This window comes from Aricia agestis, chromosome 10 (genome assembly GCF_905147365.1).
Source record: "Aricia agestis chromosome 10, ilAriAges1.1, whole genome shotgun sequence".
NCBI lineage: Eukaryota > Metazoa > Arthropoda > Insecta > Lepidoptera > Lycaenidae > Aricia > Aricia agestis.
Genome location: NC_056415.1, coordinates 4,871,838 through 4,896,771, shown reverse-complemented (window position 1 = coordinate 4,896,771; position 24,934 = coordinate 4,871,838). Strand labels below are relative to the sequence as shown.

General features: G+C 35.5%; 3 protein-coding genes across 5 annotated transcripts; 1 reads left to right on the top strand and 2 right to left on the bottom strand.

The window, feature by feature from the left end:
* The first annotated feature begins 4,076 nt into the window (after positions 1 to 4,076).
* LOC121731443 (transcription elongation factor 1 homolog) lies at positions 4,077 to 5,198 on the top strand. 3 transcript variants are annotated; one of them, XM_042120870.1, is made up of 3 exons: positions 4,077 to 4,119; positions 4,338 to 4,455; positions 4,535 to 5,198. In XM_042120870.1, exons 2-3 carry the CDS (start codon positions 4,340 to 4,342, stop codon positions 4,665 to 4,667), a joined length of 249 nt encoding a protein of 82 aa, XP_041976804.1. In that variant the 5' UTR covers positions 4,077 to 4,119; positions 4,338 to 4,339; the 3' UTR covers positions 4,668 to 5,198. The 3 variants fall into 3 exon arrangements, with proteins under 3 accessions (XP_041976804.1, XP_041976801.1, XP_041976802.1); XM_042120867.1 differs by lacking the exon at positions 4,077 to 4,119 and adding an exon at positions 4,128 to 4,225; XM_042120868.1 differs by lacking the exon at positions 4,077 to 4,119 and adding an exon at positions 4,128 to 4,225 and having other exon boundaries at positions 4,332 to 4,455.
* LOC121731437 lies at positions 5,195 to 7,987 on the bottom strand. Its single transcript, XM_042120858.1, has 2 exons — positions 6,960 to 7,987; positions 5,195 to 6,877 (listed from the first exon to the last, which is right to left on the bottom strand). The coding sequence occupies exon 1, from the start codon at positions 7,985 to 7,987 to the stop codon at positions 7,040 to 7,042; it is 948 nt and encodes a 315-aa protein (XP_041976792.1). The 3' UTR covers positions 5,195 to 6,877; positions 6,960 to 7,039.
* LOC121731430 (vesicle-fusing ATPase 1-like) lies at positions 5,195 to 24,114 on the bottom strand. Its single transcript, XM_042120846.1, has 16 exons — positions 23,933 to 24,114; positions 23,600 to 23,688; positions 23,260 to 23,389; positions 22,819 to 22,904; positions 22,401 to 22,546; positions 16,371 to 16,509; positions 14,936 to 15,078; positions 14,116 to 14,315; positions 13,635 to 13,767; positions 13,257 to 13,459; positions 12,135 to 12,323; positions 11,533 to 11,665; positions 10,691 to 10,848; positions 10,163 to 10,347; positions 8,953 to 9,111; positions 5,195 to 8,258 (listed from the first exon to the last, which is right to left on the bottom strand). The coding sequence occupies exons 1-16, from the start codon at positions 23,942 to 23,944 to the stop codon at positions 8,123 to 8,125; spliced, it is 2,241 nt and encodes a 746-aa protein (XP_041976780.1). The 5' UTR covers positions 23,945 to 24,114; the 3' UTR covers positions 5,195 to 8,122.
* Positions 24,115 to 24,934: the final 820 nt, after the last annotated feature.

The following is a 24,934-nucleotide window of genomic DNA, read 5'->3' as shown; positions in this document are numbered from 1 at the left end:
TTCAATATTTACTAATGCATACACAACATAAACTATTTCATCCCTGTATTTTAAAAGACTAATTGGTATTTTATCAAAAACATGGAATTGCTTAATCTGCTGTATTACTATTTCAATGTGGATTCTATGTGAAGCTATTTTATAAGTTTCTTCTACTTCCTCTGATGAAATTTGTTGTTCATGAAGAAACAGTGACATAACTAAAACAGCTTTTTTATCATCAACAGATGTTTTGATAGCAGGGAAACCTTTATCAGCAAGAACCATGGCTCCAATAAGTCTATCACTCCGCAATGATTTGTAATGAAACTGTCACCAGAATGTCCTCCATAACATTTAGATACAAAACTTATGAATCCACAAGGAGTACAGCCAACCAAAAATTTAACTGTGTAACCATGTTTATAATCAGAGTACATGTGAACTCTCTGTTTAACTGTTGGTGGACATTCTGTGTGAATCTCGGTACAGTCTATTATGACACGAGTGTTTGGATAGTGTATTTTGAATGACTCTGGCATATTTATTTGCACAGTTGATTTTGAGGGCCAGATGATGATTTTTTTTAACACAGAATGTAATAAAAACAAGTAGGTTTTAAATATTCTACATACAGTTGTTCTGTGTATTTGAAATATAACACTCAATGCTGAAAAACGTAATCCAGTTTTTAGTTTCATTAATAATATCAATAGTGTAATAAGTAATTTCGTTTTTTTATTTATAACTGAGGTTTCTACTTCGGGGAGTAATTTCAGGAGTAGATTCAAGACTGGAAATGTAATACCTTATTAAATTTGCGAGATTTTCTTCAGTTTTTATTGAACTTATCCCATTGAATTCAGGGCATACCAGACTTTGTGAATTTTGGACAATAGGGTCACAACTGAAATCCTTCATAACTTTGTTAACCACTTTGATCTTTGCTTCACAGCTTTTGTCTGTCATTATTTTTGACGTAATTTCGGTCTGGACCTCAGCAGTGCAAACACCATTTATATTGATTAAATTACACACAAAGACTGCACTATCTATAGTGCAGTCTTTGTGTGCAAATTTATAAATCTTATTTCCACTTGAAGTATCATCTTTCTGGGAACCAACACTTCTACAAGATGGTTCAAGTTCCTCACTATCTTCACTGCTTAATTCCGGGCAGGACTTCTCCAAACTTTGTTGTTGTTGTATTCTATGTTTATGTCTCTGAAATCTTTCAATTTTTTTATCCAAGTTTTTTCGCTTTTCTCCTCCAGGAAAAATTGTTGGTATATATGCCGGGTGAAAAGGATTTTCAGATTTTTGTTGGCCGATAAAATGAGCGCTGCATATAGTTGAATATTTGGATGGATGCCAGTTTGGACGTTTACTGAAAGAAGCAACAGAGGTTAGGTTCATAATATTATGTTCATCAAAAATGAAACAGTTTTAAATCTTATCAACAAAATTCTGTGTTTTTTGAGTATATAAATAACATCCAAGGAACTTTTAAATACTTACGTATGTTTTTTAACAGCGTTTATCCATTTATTACGTTTTTCAATAAGCCATGGCATGTGAATGCTTTTGGCCGGGAAATAGTAAAATTTTCCATCTTTTGATTTGCATTTATTTTTCTTGTATGTATTATAACATCCAGGAATACAACAATGCATTTTTAATTCGTGAAAAGGCTCAAATTTCTCAAGCTTAACTTGAGCTTGACAAATAACGACAATAAAATTTTCTCAAAAGTTTGAAGTTTCGGATACCTACTCGTCAGTCGTCACTAGTTCCAGACTCCAGTATAAAGTTCCACAGATTACTAGTATATATTTGTAGAACTAGTATTTATTTGTTAAAGTTCTCTGTGGTCATTAATGGCAGTTGGAGCGGTAAAAGCAGCTCTACAAGATGGGCCAGCGTAGTGGCCCATCACGTTAGGTCAGCGTGGGGAAGACGTAGACCATCGACAACTTATGGATACTACGTATACGTAGACGTAGGATGGCCGACGCGATCACGATGGCGCCAGCGATGGCCGTGGATTATTTAGAACTTCTAAATTTAGTTAAATGGAATAACAACTTGTGTGAAGTGCCAGTATTAGTGGTGTTACCTACATTAAAAAAATGATTTTTTCCGTCACTCGTACAGCGTACTATGGATCAGGGTTACATGTACGATAATTTTGCCCCCGGTACGATGTACGATGCAATATGTATTATCGTACGCAAAAGTACGATAATTTACAACCCTAGTCCGAAGTTATGTAAAAATACTAGTATCCAGTGCCATAAAATCATCAAAAACAACAAAATAATGTCTATGGTCTGGGACTTCCCCTCTAATCTATTAATGAGTAGAAGATTAAATTATAGTTCGACAAGGCTTTTTATGAACGTGGGTGATATTGACGGGAGCGCTGCTGGTAAAGGAAGAACTGTCATTTTTCTTTGCTTGTTTCACAACTTCCAAAAAATCCTTTGTTTTGTGAAATAGCATGTTTCACGCAGTTCTGGCAGTTGTACGATATTTTTTAGTCTGGTACGATAATTTTCGAATTTCACTTGCACTCATCTGGCAACCCTGGACCCTGGTATGGATCAGGGTTGCCAGATTGGGCGACAAGTAGCCAATTGGGCTATTTTGCGGTCCTCCGCGGCTACAAAAAATTTGGAATGGCGACTTATCGCCTGTTGGGCGACACGGTTTTTTACTTATCGCCTATTGGGCTACTGCCTACTATTGTATTTTCGTGAACGCGGCCATAATATCAACGAACGCAGCGATGCGTTGTCTATGCGCGGCCACTTTCACTCATAATCTGTGGTTCGCCGCGTGGGTGGCTGTTGAATATCATTCTGTTCAGGAGCAGAGAGAGCTCCGGTAGGAGTGTTAGTGTTCTGTGAGAGAGAGGCAGTAGATATCATAGATAATCTATACTAATATTATAAATGCGAAAGTATCTCTGTCTGTCTGTCTGTCTGTCTCGCTTTCACGCCAAAACTACCGAACCGATTGTAATGAAATTTTGTATACAGATAGTCTAAAGCCTGAGAAAGGACATAGGCTACTTTTTTACTGGAAAAAAGGGTTGTAAGAGGGTGAAAATACGAAAATTTGTTCAAATTAAGTTAGTTCCAAAAATTCATACTAGATGGCGCCTTACGTCTCTTACATCGCGCTAACGCTTGCCCAACATCTTTCTATAAGAGGTGGTATCATCGTGAATTTGAGTTTCGATTTTTTTCGATTGTTATTTCTTTTTTACATTATTTAATAAGTCAGTACTTTATATTATATATACAGTGACGTAACCTTAAACCTATCAATGATAAATAGTTTATGGGTAAAGTTGTGTAATTGGAGGGCTAAATAAGCTTTAAAATTTGGCATATTATATTATAAAGTTTAATTAAAAAAAATGAAATATTATGTGCACACTGCACAGCTGTTTTGATTTAAGGGGTACCAGGGTTTTTTTTATAAAAGCTTTTAACACCAATTTTGTTGACATCGCGCGCTATAAACTGAAGTCCACGCGGACGAAGTCGCGGGCAACAGCTAGTACATATATATACTTACTGAGTAGATATGTTGGATCGTAATTTGCTCGACACCATCCAACTTTTTGCAGCAGATGACGATTAATATGCATAAAACATTTTTTATTTGTAAACACATAATTTTAAAATAAATACTACGAATTATAGATTTTCATTGCTAAATGTCACTTTTATAGTCGGGGAAAAAACCCCAAAAAATAAAAATAACTCGTTACCACTAATGCAAATTTACAAGTATCCAAGTAAACCAAGAATCTTATGTTATATTATATAAGCTTCTTGAATTAAACGAAGCAAGTCTCCTTAAAATATTGATAAAATTACATGTAAATACATAACTCTAATGTAATAGAACAGTAGCATATAATATTATTCATACGTTTTATTGACATTACGTTTAATTACCGTGTTTCTTTTTTATTGGGCTACTTTGGGCTATCTTTTTATCGCGAAGTGGCGATTTGATCGGTCTTTGATCTGGCAACCCTGGTATGGATGACACTTGACAGATAAAATGTCAAAAGTGACAAATGAGGATTTCAGAATTTGAGGACAATTATTTACGATACCTACGGTATTTATTTTTTACTTCATTTATGTATTAAATAAAACCAAGCTGTATCAAATAAGGATACCTATATTTCTCATTTTAAAATTTCGAGTTAGAAACAAAGATACCGGTTAGTTATCAGGAATATTTAAAATCAATAATTCTTGTATCAACAAAATCACAGTTTTGTGTTTGTGTAAGTACATAATTTGCCTATAATACTTTGGACTATTCTGTTACAGATATGGGTCGCCGTAAATCCAAACGTAAACCTCCCCCTAAACGGAAAGCAATTGAGCCTCTGGACCAGCAATTTAATTGTCCATTTTGTAATCATGAAAAATCATGTGAAGTGAAAATGTAAGTACTCAGTTTTGAGGCTACATTAGCATGCCGGTCTCATAAAACGACATTAATAATATATTACCACTGTTTTCAGGGATCGAGCCAGAAATACAGCACGAATACAATGTCGAGTTTGCTTAGAAGATTTTCAAACAACAACAAATGTTTTATCTGAACCTATAGATGTTTATAATGACTGGGTAGATGCTTGCGAAACGGCAAATTAGAATAAGTTAGTTATAATTAAGTGTAAACTATGTTACATCTCATTTTATATTTGTAATATAATATAATATAATCCAATATACCATATATCAGGGGTCACCAATTAGTTTCGCTCAAGGTCCATTTTCAGGATTGAACCTGACCTTCGCGGTCTGCACATTTAAAAAAAAAAAATTATTTATTAACCCCTCAATTCCCATGCGGCACCATAGAAATTGAAACTCTACTTGTGTCTGCAATACCCACAATGGAGGTGTATGCCAATACATTGTCTCAAACTTTTCATTAAATTTAAATTTAATCATCATTAAAAGTCCCTGAGTGCAGCAGTGAGTCTTCAGAAATAATTGTTATGTAGAGTTTCATTAAATGTTCAAAATTTAGATCATATAACTAATTCAACTCCAAGGCAATGCAAATGTGGCATGGCAATTATTGTGAATAACTTGTAGTAATTTAATGTAACATAATATTTACATGAAACTTTTGGAGTCAAGTGTCTCAGGACTCATGAATAAAACTGACCTTACTGACTTGATATAATTTTATTTCATCAATCTGAAACCTGATCAATACTGATTACAATTTTATACATCCATTTGTAAGCATTCCATTTTTTAACATTTAATAAAACATAAGTACTAATAAATTGAACTTGATATGCAGATATTATAAATCTACAAAAATTCTGTTACATCACAAACGCTAGTCACTATTACTTGGTACTATTATAAGATACCATTTGATCTAAAAGCATCATTAATTACTTGAAATATTGAGTATAATAGTAATGATTTATGAAAATGCAAGGAGTGACAAGGAATGTACATTTGCTATCTCATAATAATTGATTATTAATGTGTTTATGAGCAGCTACAAAGTTTGTTGTGAAATTTTTAAACATTCAAAGCGACTTCTTTATGTAATATTCCTAGATAAAACATGCAGTAAAATGTAAGCTTTTGCTTTAGAAATAAATTTAATATTTTTGATACATCAATCACAATGACAATAATTTACATGTAATTATTTTTAAGTAGATAGTTTTATATACTTTGACACCATTCCAAATATTATCGGTATAATTTAAAGTATTATCCTTTTGCTTTTAAGCTTCTAGGTGCTAAGTTTTTGTAATATTTATTTTTGTTCCTAAAGAAGTGCAAAAATTGTAAATTTCAACAGTGTTAAATCTCTGATTGTTCCTCTACTTTTGAAATATGCAACAAAATTTTGCTCAAAGCAAACAATATAATTAAAAATTTAAAACATAGCAATATAGGTACTAACTGTTTTAAACGTAATAATATAATCATAGGAGGGAATACGGCTTTGGTTGCTAACATTTATATTTTCTTTAGATCTCTTTTATTGTTGTAAAGAGGTATTTGGCAGTTTTCATACTTGCAAATCTGTCTTTATAAAATTACTTTAACCAACAATTTCAACTAACAATCCGTTCTTGGTTTAGGCTCAAAAAATATAACCTAATATTGCAAATACTTAATAATAAGTACAACATCTAAAGCTTATCTTAATAATTGTACTCTGCTAATTGAGTGTTCAAGAAAATTGTATCAACATATTCACTTCTACAAAGACAACACCAGATAAACTTGTAACACTATTAGTTAACAATAAATATTAAATATTGACATTACTCTTACATTAAATATATCTATTATTCAGTGTCGTAACGCCTACCTGAAAAACTAATTTAACAGCCCAAGCTGCGTCGTAACAAAAAATTAAAGTAAAACAATACAAAATACTATACAAAACAAATTGTTTTAGTGAAATTGAGCTATTGTCTAGACTTACAACCCCGGAAATATCGTAACCATGCCACAGTCTATAGGGTAAAGTTTATCTACAAAGAACAATATTTACAAATAAGACTCGGAGAAACCTTTTATTTAACAAGACATTCTAGTAGTGGCACGGTTACTAGAGCCGCATACCACTTAGCCCTCTGCGCAATAGCTAAAGGTTTGTAGGTATATATAGCTCAGGTTATATTCTAAACATTTTCTGTCATTGGAATGTTGTATACTGTAATATCCACTATGGATAAAATTTAATACTTTTATAACAATATGCACCAAACAATAGTAGCATCAGAAATAATTTTAAACCAGTGTGAAGTTGTAGCTATTAGTTATATACAGGTTCTATAAAACCCTTGTTTTACAAAGGCAGAATCGGTGTTCAGAGTAATAATAATTTTAAACCGCTTCTTCGCTTTCGCACATAGCGTTAGTATGAAATGATCCTAATCATTTTACTTTCACTATTTCTTGGTTCGCCCATAATTTAATGATATCTCCGTAACTACAACTTCACACTATCTTCATGTATAAAATAAATAGAACATTCAAAATTTACCCATATCAACAAAGGAATCATACTGCAAATCATAGCTGTCGCATATTTGTTCATCTTGATTTACGTCATGCTGAATAAACCTAACCTCTGGCGGTCCGTCGCATAGCGCCGTATCCTCCGAACTGTTGCTGTCGGTGTCGATATATTCATACAATCTATCGTCCATATTAGATATACTATCGGATAAGTCGCATTTCACGTTCGTGACGTCATCAATGTTAACTGCGTCGAATGAATGAGAAAGCGCGGCGTCGTCGTATGATTTCTGCATGTCGAAATGAGATGTCGAAGCTTCTTCTGTGAAACGGCCGGAATCACCCAACTCCGAGAGATTTAGCGAAGCGCTGTCCTCGTTTGATTCGAGTACTTTGTCTTCAATTGTACACTCAAATGCTCTGGCATCAATCATTGACTCGAATCCTCTATCATAAATCGTAGATTCAATGGCTCTTTCTTCAATCGTAGAATCAGGAACTCTATCATCGATTGCAGATTCAAGCGCCCTATCATCAACTGTAGATTCATTTGTTCTATCTTCGATCGCAGAATCACGTATCCTATCTTCAACTGAAGACATAAGCACTCTATCTTCGATAATAGATAGCTCAACTTTATCTTTAATTGTAGAATCAACCTTATCTTCAGAAATAATAATACTAGGCTGAAATATTTTTCTACTTACAGGTAAAGTATTATCATCGGACAACTCTTCAGCGTTGAGTGTTACTGAATCATCGTCCCTCTCATTGTGCAAATGTTCCAAATCATCGATGCATTTGGTCGAGTCATCGCTATCAGAGAGAAGCAATTCCAGACTACGATCTAGTAGGCCTGTATCGGTGCAAGTAGACATTTCGTCTTCGAACACGATTTCAACGCTTCTGATTCTCATGAGCGGGATCTTAGCGGGTGAAATTTCGTCACCTCGGGCCGTCATGCCTCGTCTGTGTTCGCTGACGTCGTCGTAGTCTATTTCGTAGCTTTTGAGATCGGACGAGCAGGGTGAGCTTTCCGTTCGTCTATGGTCGGGTGAGGGAGTGGTATGCGATATTTCCTAAGGTTGGAGCAGATCTTATTGTATGGTGGTGCCGAGGTCTAGACCACCTTCCTCCTGCATTTTCGTCACGAACTTGAATACCCTCGACTCCTCGTCTGTCTGCTTCACCATGTCCACCAGAGCCAGTAGCTTCTTGATGCCAATGAAGATTCTGTAAAAGAATACTGATATTGAGGCGTCTGTTATGCAAAGTTACTTGTACAATAATTATTATGTGTTGTATTGGTGATCATATCACAACCTCTTTAAACTAAGGAAGTTCATGATTAAAGAGTATGCCTTTAAATTAGAAATTACTTCGTGTATTTAGTAAACATATACCTGTGCGTGGTTGGCAGTTGTTTATGGCCTTTTAGCCCATCCCACATTCTCATCATCATAAGCGGTCTAAAAGGAAAGTACCAAAAATGTGGCTTTTTTGTGTACAATATCTGTAAAACTGGACTAGACTAAACATGAAAACTATACTATCACGTTCGGCGTTTCCAACGTCTACCTGTGGCAACAGATAGCAATATATTTGAACGCTAGAGTTAAAAACGAGCCGAGTGCTTCACAAATGGACTATAACGATATAAAATACGATAGCGTAAAAGTTATATGTGGGCCAAAACGGAAGGCTCAGGGTTAGATCTCATTGGTAGAACAGTAATCAGACGGCTCATTATTGGTAGAGTGCGATCACACAACGTGTGATACAATATTCATTATAGCATGTCATGTTATTGGTAGCTATTGTACGATAGTGGCAGATATTGTTGCGCCCCCAGTTTCTCTCAGCAAAACTTAAAGTTATTTGTATATCTGTGTGACATAATATTATGCTGGTAGATATAGTATCTTACTTGGCACCACGTAGGTTCTGTTGTATCTTAGCGAGGTCCCGCTTGGAGAAGGCGTCGCTCTGCTCCAGAACGGCCATGACGTGTTCCGGCTGTGACAGATTGGGCACGTGCAGGACGCCAGTAAACGCGGATAACATTTCCATGTCTTCTAGCACTTGCCTGTATAAAAAAAGTTATGTTTTTTTTCTTTACAATGTCACAACACTGAGGTCTTTGTGCAACAGTCTAACAGAAGACATAATACTTGTGGTCCTACTTTACATAATTATTTTCTAGTAACTAGACAATATTCGCAAGTAAGGGGGGTATTACATTATCATTTAAATTGGATCATTTCTATGATCATTTGATCATATCTGCTTATTACATTATCATAATTCATTGATCCTATTTTACGTCATATGTTTCAATAGCCAATGGAGAGCGCTAACGCTGACAGGTATTGACGTCAGGGTTACTAGATCTCAGAGAATTCGATTTGTCAAAAGACATCGTCATTTTTAATATGGCTTGTTTTTTGTTATTTCAGCAAGATTATCCAAGTATATAATTAGAAAAATAATTACATTACATTATTTGAAACATATTAACGAACAAGAATTAAAAGCTCTTTTTTGTATTAAATAACTGGCAACACCTATTTCTATGACCGTATTGGATCCAATCTCTCAGCAAATGTCAAAAATCTATGATCAAGGAAGAAATGAATCATATGTCTATATTACATTATCCAATATCATTGACTCAATGATCTCGGATCCAATATATATGATAATCTAATATCCCCCTTAGTGGAACAGAATTCGATCAAAACTTTGTCCTTGGATCAAAAGTATCATTCTGCCAAATGTCATTAAAATCGGTTCGATGGTTTGAGCAGAAGAGGTATGTGAAATAGTATTGATACTTATTAATTAAGTAAAACAAAGTAAGTAATTATTAGTATCAATATACTTTTCGGAGTGCAAAAACAACAAGTACAGAACTTAGCACACAGGTCTCTTTAGAATATACATTATTAGCTATGTTCACACTGTGCACTTTTATCTTCAATTTTCGTCATCAACTTTCATATTGGCGCATTTTCGCTCACGTTCGCTGTTGACTGCGCTATAACGCATGCTCTTGACGAACAGAAAAAGGCACAGTGTGAACAAAGCTATAGTTATCATTATCTTATATTTAGCATATATTTGGGCTAAATATTTACCTTCTGCTAGTAGTACACAGGATGAGTAGCTTGCGTCCCTTAGGCGGTTGTTTCTTCAGTAGCACGAGTAGAGCTTGCAGGGTTAAGTTAGAGTACCGCGGTCCAATCGGCCCGTAGTCTAACAGACGCTCGATATTGTCCACCAATATGCAGGAGAGGGTTGAGCGGTACGCGTCGTCGAAATACTGCAATATAGGGTGTAAAATTAGTACCGATTTCAGTGGGTTTTTTTTTACTAAAAAAATATCCACAGCCAAACATCTAACCTCCTTTTTGGAAGTCGGTTAAAAAGAATAATTTTGTCAGTGCAAATGAATACATTAAAAACCATACTCAAAAACTTTTGGAAATATTGTTCAATTTACTAGCACTTAACTAAACCCACAAATCCTACTATGACCTCAATCGAGTACACCTAATATTGAATGTAAAGTCAGACAGCTTGGCGTGTCCACGATTAAGAGACTTTTGGCTGTTTGGAGGGACCCTATTTTTTAAGTGGTAACTAAAAGAATAAACAATAAATACCTTTCTGATCTGCAAGCACTTCGCAGACTCGGTGAATCCGACCATGTCCTCAGGCGAGCACACCTTGACGAATGGGAAGTCGGACATCTTGGCCAATTCCGCGGCCATAGCCGTTTTACCACTGTTTGGCGGACCCTCCAGAAGTACTGATACCAGACCTATGTGAAAACGACGAAAGATTTGAAACAGATTCAAAATATAAAATTATAGTTTTTTTATACAATTGCTATGAATATTGTTGGAGTTTTTTCAGGTCATGTAGAAACCTACTAACCATATTTTAAAACAATATTATATTTTTATTCATATAAAATCGACCAAGTGCGAGTCGGACTCGCGCATGAATGGTGCCGTACCGTTATAGAACAAAAATTGTGTTTTTCTTATGGGGACCCCTTAAATATTTATTTCATTTTGTATTTATTGTTAAATATTAGAGTACAAATAAAATTAAGGATATTGTGATTATTTCAAATGCCTACCTGTTGCCACTATTGATTACGATATACGAGCAAAAAAGGTAAAATAAATCACGTTTATTTTATAGCAGCCCCCCTTTAATATTAATTTTATTTTATTTTTAGTACTTGTTGTTATAGCGGCAACACAAATAAACAATCTGTAAAAAATTCAGAAGTCTAGTTGTAGCGGTTCTTGAGATACTGCCTGGAGACAGACAGATAGACGGACAGACATCAAAGTCTCAGTAATAGGGTCCCGTTTTTACCCTTTGGGTACGGAACCCTAAAAAGTAGAAATGCGACTAAACAATCTCGACTTTACATTCTGTTCCCATACTATATTCCAGTGCCCGTGGAAGAAAATCATGTTATTATACTAACCGCTAGCCTCTGTAGCTCTCGCCTGTTGTATATATAGCAGCCCGTCTTCCAGCACCGATGAAACCGGGGAACCCCAATTGATGATACCACGAGACAGGAAGTGTTCTAACGCCTCGGCTGCTGTACCGAACGCCTGTACAGAAAATTAGGATGTAATAAATTTATGATGTATATGTATACTACCTATGAACTAGGAATCAATTTCCTCGATGGTACATTCGTTAAGCTTGAGAATAGGTTTTTTTCTACGTTTTAAATTGATACTAGAAATAATAATTTATATGGCAAAACAACGTTAACGGGTCAGCTACTTAACTATTATAATAGCGTGTTATTTCTTTTAATTACAGAAACACACTTATATAGGAATTTTACGATTATTTTAAGCGTTACTTAAGTTACTTAAGTTTTGATAATTACAGTTTATTATATAGCGTTGTTAATATCTGATATTAGCCAATCAAAACACTTGTGTTTTTAAAAAGAAGTATTTTTTCTATAAATGTCTTCATTAAATATGCACGAATTTCAGATATTTCACGAGGGATGATAATTCTCTTAACACAGTTTAATGGTAAAAAAATATTCCTAAGTCAACTCACCGGTTTGACGTCATTCTCCAGCGCATGGAGGAAGTCTCCCTTCTCCACCATGAGTTTCTCCATGGCTTCGGGATCCACTTCCACCTTGCTTGAGGCCTTGATGAGGCGGTTCATGGCTGTGGACTGAGCGGCTCGCACCAGACCCTCAAGCTCCGCACCAGAGAAGTTCTTGGTTAGCGCCGCTAGCTCCTGTAGTATTTAAGTGGAGTTACATTAAGGGCTTTCACCACTTACAGATAAGTGCCGATTAGGCTATCCACGATTTATCTGACAGATACTCCATACTCTGTCAAGTTAAGTTCCGGCACTTATCAGAAAGTGGTAAAACGATTTAAACAGCCCCTTAACCTTACAAACGATGAGTGTTTTGCACTATTATTTGAAACTATAATAACAATATTATTTCAAGTCAATGTTACAAATGTGTCATCGAAGAGCAATATAAAACATCAATCGTTTTGGATATAGCTTCGCGTCAGAACTCAGAATGTTACCAACATTCTTAAACAAGTAATGGCAAAACGTAGAAACATTACAATTTTCAGTACACCAACTCACTTAATATCCCTCGACTTTTTTAACACGTTGATTCGAAAGGAATTTTAAAAATGTAGTATGTATGTACTTGGTACTTGGCCATTTTTTCAGTTTTCGATAGTTACAAAAGCGAAGTAATAAAAATTAAACGAAATTCGACATCGCAAGCGCCATACTACAAACATAATTGATAGCTCGCTGCTATGTCGACGTCAATGCCATCTCAATGCGAAAAATATACCATCTTTATCACCTTGGTGGGTGACAGTCTTCCACCGTGCGTTTTTCGCGTAACTTTCTACCGCTCACTGTAAAACTCTGGAACGAACTGTCACCAGCAGTATTTCCGGACCTATACGCCCTGCAAACCTTTAAGAAGAGAGCGTATTTCCTCTTAAAAGGCCGGCAATGCACCTGCAGCTCATCTGCTGTTGCGAGTGTCTATGGGCGACGGTAGTTGTTATCCATCAGGTGACCCGTTTGCTCGTTTGCCCCCTTATTTTATAAAAAAAAAAAATGCAATTTGATTGTACCCGATTTAGTATCTAGGATTCTAGTCTCTAAGTGTACCTTGTATGTACATACCTTGCTATCAACATCTTCAGCGATCTTCTTATACTCTCGCATGCGTTTGGTGTGTATATTCAGGATCTGTACTCGGCCGTTCTCATCAGGTAGACCGATCTCCATCTGGACTTCCAATCGACCAGGTCTCATGAGGGCCTCGTCAATCATGTCCCGTCTGTTTGTCATACCAATGACTAGAATGTTGTTCAGTTGATCCACACCTGAGGAGAAACATCCATACAAATTACTAATATAATAAATGGGAAAGTGTGTTACTTTTGACTTCTACGTTTCTGTGAGAAATGTTGCAACGTCATGAGTTTGGACATGCATACAATTACACACTTCAAAGTATTATCATTTTGTTACATCATGTAGTTCTTCACAGATACATACCGTCAATTTTAGACAGCAACTGGTTAACGACGGTGTCATGAACTCCCGTGTTGCCGCCGACCGAACCACGAGCTTTGCAGATAGCATCGATTTCGTCGAAGATGATTATGTGTAGACCGCTGTTGGGGCCGCACTGTCAAAAGCAATTAAAATTTTAAATGAATAAATTCTAAAATTTTTCTCTGTATTATGCCGTTTCGGGGCCCGGAATTCGGCCTATTCTTTTTTTCATTGTCTTTCAAATATAAAGTAAGTACACATTAGAGGTGTAATTTTGGAATGTCGAGATAGTAAGATAATAAAATACAAAGCTTTATAGATACTTTTTTATGTATACCCCACTGATTGCGTTATGCTCAGTGGGAAGGTTCCACTGAGCTTAACGCAATCATTATCACTAAAACGATGACGTTATGAGAAGAGGTCTTCTTTTTGGCGATATTTTTTCTATGTAAATTAAACAACAAATTGTAAAACTCACCCTTTTCTCTTCTTCCTCAGCATCAGCGAACAGCCGTCGGATATTGGCCTCACTCTCACCGACATATTTGTCCAAGATCTGCGGACCGTTGACAATCTTCGGTTCACGAGCGTTCAACATCTTGCCGATCTGACGAGCCATTAGCGTTTTGCCGGTACCGGGAGGCCCATAGAGGAGAATACCTTTGACGTGCTTGCAACCTGCAATTTAAAAAATTTATAGGAGAGGTGTCCTCATTTGGGGACAGCCGGCGTAAAGGGGTTAATACTAGCTTTGTGACACAAGACAAGACTCATTGCACTTCAAACAAATCAGTCGATGCTGCTAAACAATCTTCCAATAATAAAGTTTAGCTATAGCTTTGACAGGAATTTGTATGCACAATATTATTACACATTGAAAAAATTTAATAAAAAAGATAATTTTTAATTCAATAAAATATGAGATGAGGCATGAAATATTATATTTAAACAATCCTCAAGGCCACTCTATAAAAAAGGTTGGTTAACCCTGTTCTACTACTTTAATGCAGGGTTACTCAACCCGTGGCTTACTTTCATATTTATTAGGGTGAACCACTGACATAGATCAAGATAGATACCGCATGTCCCTCCATTTCTATGAAAACGAGCGTGTTACTTTTTCTGATACTTTGTCCGATTGCGATAACGGTGGAGCGCAGACTAAAGATCCGACTTTCGAAAGACGAGTATTGCTCGTCTTTTGGGAACGCGATATGACACGCGAACTACACATGCGGTATCTATCTTGATCTATGTCTGTGGGGTAAACCATGGTTAGAGGGTTCTCAGCTACTCACCCAACTGCTCCACCACCTCTGGCGGAAAGACGCGCGAGGCGAACGCTCGTCGGAATATAGCGTTGAACTCCTTGTCCAAACCACCAATGCCCATCTTGCCGAAGTCCCAGTCGGGATTGATGATTGATTGACGAGGTTGCTTTCTACAAGAGTGGATTTAAAGACAGATTGTTCAACTACTGATTTATATTTTTTTTGTAATAACATAAAATTTGAATCACGTGTTGCTTTTGGTCGTAAGTTATTTTGTGTTGAAACAAGGGGGACAAATAAAAACGGGGAAGTAATAATATAAGGTAAACCCTGAAAGAACATCAAGGGACGAAAAGTCTCTTTTTTCTCTTGGTTCAAGGTTGTCTCAGTTTTGGAGTCCAAAAGTACTTTAACTTCTTTAACCCTTTAGCCGCCAAGGTCGGAATAATCCGACAAATATTTTCGCCAAGGTCGGATATTTACGACCAGTACCAGTTACCACTACTCGGTTAATCTGCCTTTTTTGTTTGATAGCACTGTATTATATTAAAATAATGTTTATACTTGGTAAATAGTTAACGAAGTAATCATTTACAATTGATTACATTTTAGTTTCTTAAAATAAAGCAATGGTTACTGAACAAATAAACGTGTTTGTTTTACTTGATTTATAATAAATATAGTATAAAATTTCAGTGATTGAATTGACGATTCCCATCGTCAACAAGACGACCGCTTCTGACGTCATAAGCGTGTGCCGCCTTCTAGAATTTTCCACTAGTGTTGTGCTTATGATGATGCTATCGATAGATGTGATTGTAGTGGATACTTAAATTAGAAATAAAATTACAATAAATTACAAAGTAACGCTTTTCTATCTGTCTGTCTGCTACGACATTTAGATGAAATTGTATGCGTGTAAAGGGGATGGAGGGGATGAAGTGTAATAACAAATATCGGGAATTATGTCACTTCATTATTCAAGCTGTTTTTATATCTAATGTTTTTGCCAGCGTTGTTTATTTACTAACAACATTATGGATTCAAATACTAGATATCAGTTTATACTTTATATAAATTATAAATTAAGAAATAAATTATCGACATCGAAAAAGATAACTATTGCACATCACTATTTGTTGTAGATATAAATTTTTCGATTTATGGTGCCGGCAAGTAGTAGAGGCACGACAATTGATTTTAAGCTCGGCGGTTAAAGGGTTAAAAGGTCTCTAATAAAGGAATCCAACGCCGTAAATTTGGATTCCAAGTCCATATATTCAGTGGACTGGTGTCCACTGAATATATGGACTATAACAAAAGGCTGTTGCGACCACCAGTCGCAACAGCCTTTTAAGCCTATCCGGTATTTATTCTGTCAGACCTTACTCCGAGGCAATCCACCGTCTGTATGTCATGTGAGTCTGTAGTAAAGCTAGTAAATGATATACGTCACACTTACCCCTTAGCTTTACCGACCAGGTTGAGGGAGGAGTTCTCTGCTTTGTCGAACTGGATACACGCGTCGGGCAGCAGTCGACCCATCCTCACCCGACGCGGCACCGCGTTGGCACCGGCCGCTAATGCCTTTACATCCACAGCTATGAAAATAATTGACTAATTGACCTAATTGTAATCCATGCTTCAAGAGTGTGTCTGTGTTTGTAAACTCTTTCTGCCTTTAGCTGAAAGGGTTTTGACGCGTAAAATTTCTAAGCCAGTGTTTTTCAACCTTTTTCATGATGCGACTGTATCATAAAAAAATTCGCGACCCCGAACCCTTGGCTTTTTCTATCATGTATGTAATTATGTATGTTTATGTTTTTTTTTTAATTAAAAGCCTCTTACTACACTTGCGAAAAAAAAAATCGACCCACCCCGCGCATTTCTGTTCAAGTCGCTATATCTTAAAAAGTTATAGTTATTTATTATTTCTTTTTATTAATAATGCGAGTTAATATGATAGGGAATGTGTACGTTTACTCTACATTTTCTAAAACCAACATGCTTGACTACAAACGACACAAATCACTAAGCACCCCCATCACTCAATTTTTTAATCGTTAATTGAACGGTTTTGTTCTGTATGAAAAATCGGTCAAATCTTATTGTTTTTGTTTTGTTTCGATTTTTATTGATTTATTGTTCATTTAACTTCATTTTAAACGTAATTTCTTTGTGGCAAAATGGATATTACTCCGAATAAAGCCTCTCAAGCAGGGGCTTTGCTAAGAGCTGAATTTAGACAACGAGTTGTAGCTAGAAGTCTTAATTTAAGTCGAACTTCGTTTACAAGAGTATACCGAAGTATTCTAGAGACTCTAAACTTTACCATGCGACCATGTTCAGGAAGACATTGGGCTACATTTGAACGTGATGACCGTTTTAAGGTGTCAACGTCCTTGCGGAATCGACATCTCATTTCAGTTCAAGTGCAACGACGGCCAAAAGAAGTCCGATGAGTTACAGTAATTGAGTAGACTGTACGACGAAGACTTGCAGGCAGCTGTTTGACTTCACAAAAACTCGCTAACGGTCCAAAATTAGCCCCAGCACACAGTCAAGCGCAGCTTAGTTTCGCACGTTCTCATGTTGATTTTTCATTGGAGCAACGGCGGGTCGTGCTCTTTTCTGATGAAAGCTAAATCAGGAGGATGATTTGCGCAGGCGTGCATTGACGAAAGGCTTCCATTTGGTAGGTGTTCGGGGACTGTATGGGGCGAGATTTCTTTTGATGCATAAACCAATCTTGAGTTCGTAACCGGGCCGCGCCTTGGCACTTTGAGTACCTATCACTACATTCAGGGCGTACTGAGACAACATGCGGTGCCATGTGCTGGTTTTGTTGATGAAGGTTCCATATTGATGTAGAACAATGCTCGACCGCACGTTGCTGCGAAAGTTCGTCAATATATTCTCTCCGAAGTCGAAATTTCGGGTTTGGATTGGCCAGCAAAGAGTCCTAACCTTAATCCTATCGAGCACCCATGAGGAGAACTCAAAAGGAGGTCCAGGGCCCGGACTCTTGCCGCAGATACCCTTTAGGACCTCCGGGTGGCTGTACAAGAAGATCGGCATAGTATCGCTCAGGAGTTCATCATAACTTTGATAAGGTCAAGGAAAACCCGGATAGAAACCTAAATTAGGGTAATGGGTGGCACTACGAGCTATTGAAATCAATTTATTAGTGTTTTTTACAAGAAAGATGTCATTAATCGCCTACTGAAATGTTATGCCAAACTGACCGGTTTTTGTTTTAAGGCTGTAGAATTAGTAAACGATTTACAGTTACAATAACTATAGCATTAATTAAATCCTTATTGTACTACCTTTAAAACGATACCAACATTTATTTAATACTAATTATATTTCTTGAGTTATTACCGTTTGAATCATAAGGAGAGAGGTGGTTCGATTTTTTTGCACGCAAGTGTATTTATGATCTTTATTGATTTTTTCTGAAATAGTTCATCGACCTCTGGCGACCCCCAGGGGGTCGCGACCCACAGGTTAAAAACACTGTTCTAAGCGTAGGGGCAATAAAACCGTATTATATTACAGCCCAACCAACAAATCAGAAGAATAAGTGCAATCCATACTAATATTATAAATGCGAAAGTGTGTCTGTCTGTCTGTCTGTCTGTTACCTATTCACGCCCAAACGGCTGAACCGATTTTGCTGAAATTTGGCATGGAGATACCTTGGGTCCCGGGAAAGGACATAGGATATTTTTTGTTCCGGAAAAATGTATGGTTCCCGCACGATAAACGAGTTTTGGCGCAACGGAGTTCCGGGCGTCTTCTAGTAAGTCATAAGCCCAAGCTATGGTTATGTCATAGTCTTAACATGGTTGACTTGGGGCACGTAAAATGTAGTCTCACTTTAAAAATGAGTCAACTATCCAGAATTCTACCCTTACTTATGAGTTATGCAACCATTATACAATAGCTGTAACTTTGTGAATATAACTCACAAACTATTCCATTTAGGTGTCCCTTGAGGGCCTAAGTTTTATGTGCCTCGGAGCCAACTAGCTATACCAGCTAACAAGTAACAGTGAAATTATAAAATATTCGTGATGTGAAAGACTTGTATTGTTCACTTTTATACTTTGTTTTCTCCTGACTGGCGTACTTTATACGCTGCGAGTCTCCAGCTATATATTATGCAGAAAATATTATAGGTGTCAACACAGGTAATATTATATTTACATGTTCTGGATTTGTGACGCCAGTTAAAGGCAGCAGTTTCGTTGTATAAGAGAATTTACAGGAACTATAAGGGGCAACTGGCAGCACATATCAAGTAAATGGAGTATATGCTTAGGACAGGCGACACCAGTTAGAAGAATTTTTTGTTGTGCTCATTCCTATTGTTGTTGCAATTTTTTATGTCAAATATCCAACCCTTATTGCTGTCAAATAAGTGTCACCGCAGACTTACAATTTAAAGTTGGCCGACTATCGTACAAACCACAGAAATAGATCAAGATAGAAGCGCCATGTATGTGCCTGAAGTTCCGAACGTTCAAGTGATTGAAAACTCTAAAAAAATGTATGCTAGTATACTTATAGATCCTACATACGATGATAATATTTTCAACCATTATATATTACCATCCTATGTAGAATCTATAAGTATACTAGCATGAATTTTTTTAAGAATTTTCAATCACTGGAGTGTGGGAGAAAATCGACTTTTAATTTTAGGGGAAGTTTTAGGGGTGAGTCCGCAAGTTGAAAATATTATCATCGTATGTAGGATCTATAAGTATACTAGCATGAATCTTTTTTAGAATTTTCAATCACTGGAGTGTGGGAGAAAATCGACTTTTAATTTTAGGGGAAGTTTTAGGGGTGAGTCCCCAAGTTGAAAATATTATCATCGTATGTAGGATCTATAGGTATACTAGCATAAATTTTTTTAGAGTTTTCAATCACTGGAAACTGGGAGAAAATCGACTTTTAATTTTAAGAGTAAGTTTTAGGAGTGAGTCCGCAAGTTGCAAATATTACCATCTTATGTAGAATCTATAAGTATACTAGCATGAATTTTTTTAGAATTTTTAATCACTGGAGTGTGGGAGAAAATCGACTTTTAATTTTAAGGGTAAGTTTTAGGGGTGAGTCCGCAGGTTGAAAATATTACCATCGTATGTAGGATCTATAAGTATACTAGCATGAATTTTTTTAGAATTTTCAATCACTGGAAACTGGGAGAAAATCGACTTTTAATTTTAAGGGTATGTTTTAGGGGTGAGTCCGCAGGTTGAAAATATTACCATCGTATGTAGGATCTATAAGTATACTAGCATGAATTTTTTTAGAATTTTCAATCACTGGAAACTGGGAGAAAATCGACTTTTAATTTTAAGGGTAAGTTTAAGGGGTGAGTCCGCAAGTTGCAAATATTACCATCCTATGTAGAATCTATAAGTATACTAGCATGAATTTTTTCAATCACTGGTGTGGGAAAAAATCGACTTTTAATTTTAAGGTGAGTTTTAGGGGTGAGTCCGCAAGTTAAAAATATTACCATCATTTGTAGGATCTATAAGTATACTAGCATGAATTTTTTTAGAATTTTCAATCACTGGAGTGTGGGAGAAAATTGACTTTTAATTTTAAGGGTAAGTTTTAGGGGTGAGTCCGCAAGTTGAAAATATTATCAACGTATGTAGGATCTATAAGTATACTAGCATGAATCTTTTTTAGAATTTTCAATCACTGGAAACTGGGAGAAAATCGACTTTTAATTTTAAGAGTAAGTTTTAGGGGTGAGTCCGCAAGTTGCAAATATTACCATCCTATGTAGAATCTATAAGTATACTAGCATGAATTTTTTTAGAATTTTTAATCACTGGAGTGTGGGAGAAAATCGACTTTTAATTTTAAGGGTAAGTTTTAGGGGTGAGTCCGCAGGTTGAAAATATTACCATCGTATGTAGGATCTATAAGTATACTAGCATGAATTTTTTTAGAATTTTCAATCACTGGAAACTGGGAGAAAATCGACTTTTAATTTTAAGGGTAAGTTTTAGGGGTGAGTCCGCAAGTTGAAAATATTATCATCGTATGTAGGATCTATAAGTATACTAGCATGAATCTTTTTTAGAATTTTCAATCACTGGAGTGTGGGAGAAAATCGACTTTTAATTTTAGGGGAAGTTTTAGGGGTGAGTCCCCAAGTTGAAAATATTATCATCGTATGTAGGATCTATAGGTATACTAGCATAAATTTTTTTAGAGTTTTCAATCACTGGAAACTGGGAGAAAATCGACTTTTAATTTTAAGAGTAAGTTTTAGGAGTGAGTCCGCAAGTTGCAAATATTACCATCTTATGTAGAATCTATAAGTATACTAGCATGAATTTTTTTAGAATTTTTAATCACTGGAGTGTGGGAGAAAATCGACTTTTAATTTTAAGGGTAAGTTTTAGGGGTGAGTCCGCAGGTTGAAAATATTACCATCGTATGTAGGATCTATAAGTATACTAGCATGAATTTTTTTAGAATTTTCAATCACTGGAAACTGGGAGAAAATCGACTTTTAATTTTAAGGGTAAGTTTTAGGGGTGAGTCCGCAAGTTGAAAATATTATCATCGTATGTAGGATCTATAAGTATACTAGCATGAATCTTTTTTAGAATTTTCAATCACTGGAGTGTGGGAGAAAATCGACTTTTAATTTTAGGGGAAGTTTTAGGGGTGAGTCCCCAAGTTGAAAATATTATCATCGTATGTAGGATCTATAAGTATACTAGCATAAATTTTTTTAGAGTTTTCAATCACTGGAAACTGGGAGAAAATCGACTTTTAATTTTAAGAGTAAGTTTTAGGGGTGAGTCCGCAAGTTGCAAATATTACCATCCTATGTAGAATCTATAAGTATACTAGCATGAATTTTTTTAGAATTTTTAATCACTGGAGTGTGGGAGAAAATCGACTTTTAATTTTAAGGGTAAGTTTTAGGGGTGAGTCCGCAGGTTGAAAATATTACCATCGTATGTAGGATCTATAAGTATACTAGCATTAATTTTTTTAGAATTTTCAATCACTGGAAACTGGGAGAAAATCGACTTTTAATTTTAAGGGTAAGTTTTAGGGGTGAGTCCACAAGTTGAAAATATTACCATCGTTTGTAGGATCTTAAAATATACTAGCATGAATTTTTTTAGAATTTTCAATCACTGTGGTGTGGGAGAAAATCGACTTTGAATTATAAGGGTGGGTTTTTTTTGCACCCTCTAAAAGTTTCCTCATATCTCACTATGTTACATCTTATATTTTGTTACTCAAGATAATTTGTTTTTGTTTTGTAGCTAATTCGTTCACTTGAATGTTCGGAACTTCAGGCACATCGCCATGTTGCTCCAATATCTCAAATGGCGCTTCTATCTTGATCTATTTCTGTGGTTTGTACGATAGTCGGCCAACTTTAAATTGTAAGTCAGCGGGGCCCTAAAATTTCACAATGATTATATAAACTTACCTTCCAAGTTCTTGACAATCAATGAAAGTACTTTCTTATCTTGGAAGGAGAAAGCCAGTTGCTGTCCCACAGTGAAGATTTGGTTTCCAAATTGGATGAGAAAGTCTCGTGCCATTTGCTCGGAGTCGTAGGGCTCCATAGAAGTTCTGGTAAAAATAACAGTTCATGAATATCAACTAAGTAGTTTTAGTGCAATATTATAATAAACATACATTATAATATTATGCAGGTGTTAATTGATATAGTTGGGCATATAAAGTCTTAAAAAAGCATACCATAAATTAATACTATTTAATTTGATAAACCTGCTAATGTTCTAATAATAGATATTACATGCTGATTTCAATGTTAACACTTAACATGCTTAGTAATAGATGGTGTAATCACATTTACAATTTGGCTGTAAGGCACAACTTACGTTTTCTTGAGCATGAAATCAGCTTCCAATGTGACACTGCACAAGCAGTCAGCATTTTGGGGTTTGAATGGTTTTACTTCAATTGGCTGAAAAAAAAACAGTCACACAAACATAACAATTTTTTTTAGATCATTGCAAAATTTCATTACTTACTTATACTTATCAAACAAAAAAATATTTGTCATTATATTTATTTTGTGTGATTAGTGTCTGTTTTACGTTACTGCTTATCAGCACTGATAAATAATTTAAAGCTTACTATATTCCAAGCTGTCCATTAGATTACACAATAAAAATCTTTGTTGAATGTTGGGCAAAAAAAAAGTCAAAAGAAGCCCATCATATTACTTTGTGAATAGTCTATTAATTTTTTGCATTACCAAATCAAATGTATAAGTTTTCATAATATCATTTTATAATATTATGTAGTAAAAATAATACCTGTCCAATAGAAAGTGTAGCCCATTTTCGCTGCGGTGATGAAAATCCCACTGTTCCTCTTTCCACTCCACTAAAAAATCTTATGCTGAAGATGTAATGTTGAGATGGACCCGTAGCCACCTCAATGTGCCTAAAAAAATTATAAGTTAAAAAATACTTCCAATAATCTGAAATCTGAGTGAAGGAAAGGAGATATAAAAGCAAAAGCCAAAGTCTTACATTACAAAGTTACATTTCTGAGGGCAAGAGCAAGGGGTTTTTTCAGGCTTATTTGTGTAATTTGTATTATTGCATCAACTCTTAAATATTGTCTATGTATAGCTCTTAAAAGTTCACTTACTTTACATCACTGGGAAAATCATCTGGGTGGACAAGGGCACAATTTGTGAGTGCTAACTCGTCTGATGGGCATTTAGCTGCTTTCATGCGCTGAAAGTTAATAAATAAGATTATACCTTAATCATAACAAGGAAAACCTTCATATTACATCATCTAATAAGATCAGGTAAGTCAAAAATATATATAATAAATTTACAGACCCTTGTGGGCTTGGGTTAGAAAATTAAAACAAATAATAAAGATAACAACAGAGATATTTTAAATGAAAAATAAGGTAACATGTTTTATTGATTCCTTGTAGGTAACTATTTATGTGTTACTATGTGGTACTTACCAGTAAAGCCATTTTTGTAAATATTTATTTTTAAATCGATGTTTTGACAAAAATGATTCACGTTTATTGATGTGACATCAACACAGGCGATAATTTGGGCTTTTTGTGCCCTCGAAAGAAACAGCGAATGACTGCACAAAAGACTGCAGTAAAATATTTTGCTCCAAATCTAATTGGCTAAAATCGATCAATACGGCAGGGGAAGGTATTGCCATTTCAAAAATAGACGTTAAAAAGGCTTCCTTTACTTAAAAAAAAAGTTAAGGGCTAGAGTCTGGCTAGCGAAAGATGAGACTGGCTTTTTATTCCAAAATTGATTATGGTAACACTGTCATTAATGTCAGTGTCACCTATAGCATCTGTTGTTTATGTGTCAAAGTGAAAAATATTTCTGTGGTTTACGATGGGTTTACGTGATTTTATAATTGAAACGTGACGAAAACTTTAAAAAGAGATTTGCGAAAACTGCTTTTAGCTATGATTAGTAAATACGAACAAAAAAGAAGTGAAAAGGATGCAATTTTTAAACAAAAACAAGATTGTTTACATAAAATATCCCAGTGCATTGGTAAGTACAGGTAAAAGATTTTGATAATTAATCAATATTATTTATCATGTAATTGAATATATTGTTTTGCAGGTAACATGAATGATGCAAAGGATTCAGTTATGCAAGTTAAAATATCAAGCATAAATAAAATATGAGATATTATGTTCCAAGAAGAATGTCAAAATCAGTTCCCTGATGAGATTTCTTCTTAGACCGGTAAGACCCTAACGTTACAAAAAAAAAAATACCTGAAAGCAACCTTGTTATTGAATTCTAACTTTATTTATGAACATATTTTCAGATGTCAGTGTTTGTACCCTAAAAATGATTAAAAAAGAAGGCCACATAAATAAAGGCGTGTGGTTACGGGAGTTTGGCTGGGAGGTGTTAATGCATCCGCCATATAGTCCTGATCTTGCACCTTCAGATTTCCACCTGTTTCAATCGCTGCA

Excerpts from the sequence above, each read along its gene's own strand:
- LOC121731430 (XM_042120846.1), bottom strand. Across the intron at positions 22,547-22,818 it reads GATTTCATGCTCAAGAAAAC|AACTTCTATGGAGCCCTACG; the intron begins GTAAGTTGTGCC and ends TATTTTTACCAG. Across the intron at positions 10,849-11,532 it reads GAGAGCTACAGAGGCTAGCG|GTCTGGTATCAGTACTTCTG; the intron begins GTTAGTATAATA and ends GTTTTCACATAG.
- LOC121731437 (XM_042120858.1), bottom strand. The coding sequence starts at position 7,987 with ATGACGGCCCGAGGTGACGAAATTTCACCCGCTAAGATCCCGCTCATG.
- LOC121731443 (XM_042120870.1), top strand. The coding sequence starts at position 4,340 with ATGGGTCGCCGTAAATCCAAACGTAAACCTCCCCCTAAACGGAAAGCA. Across the intron at positions 4,456-4,534 it reads AAATCATGTGAAGTGAAAAT|GGATCGAGCCAGAAATACAG; the intron begins GTAAGTACTCAG and ends CACTGTTTTCAG.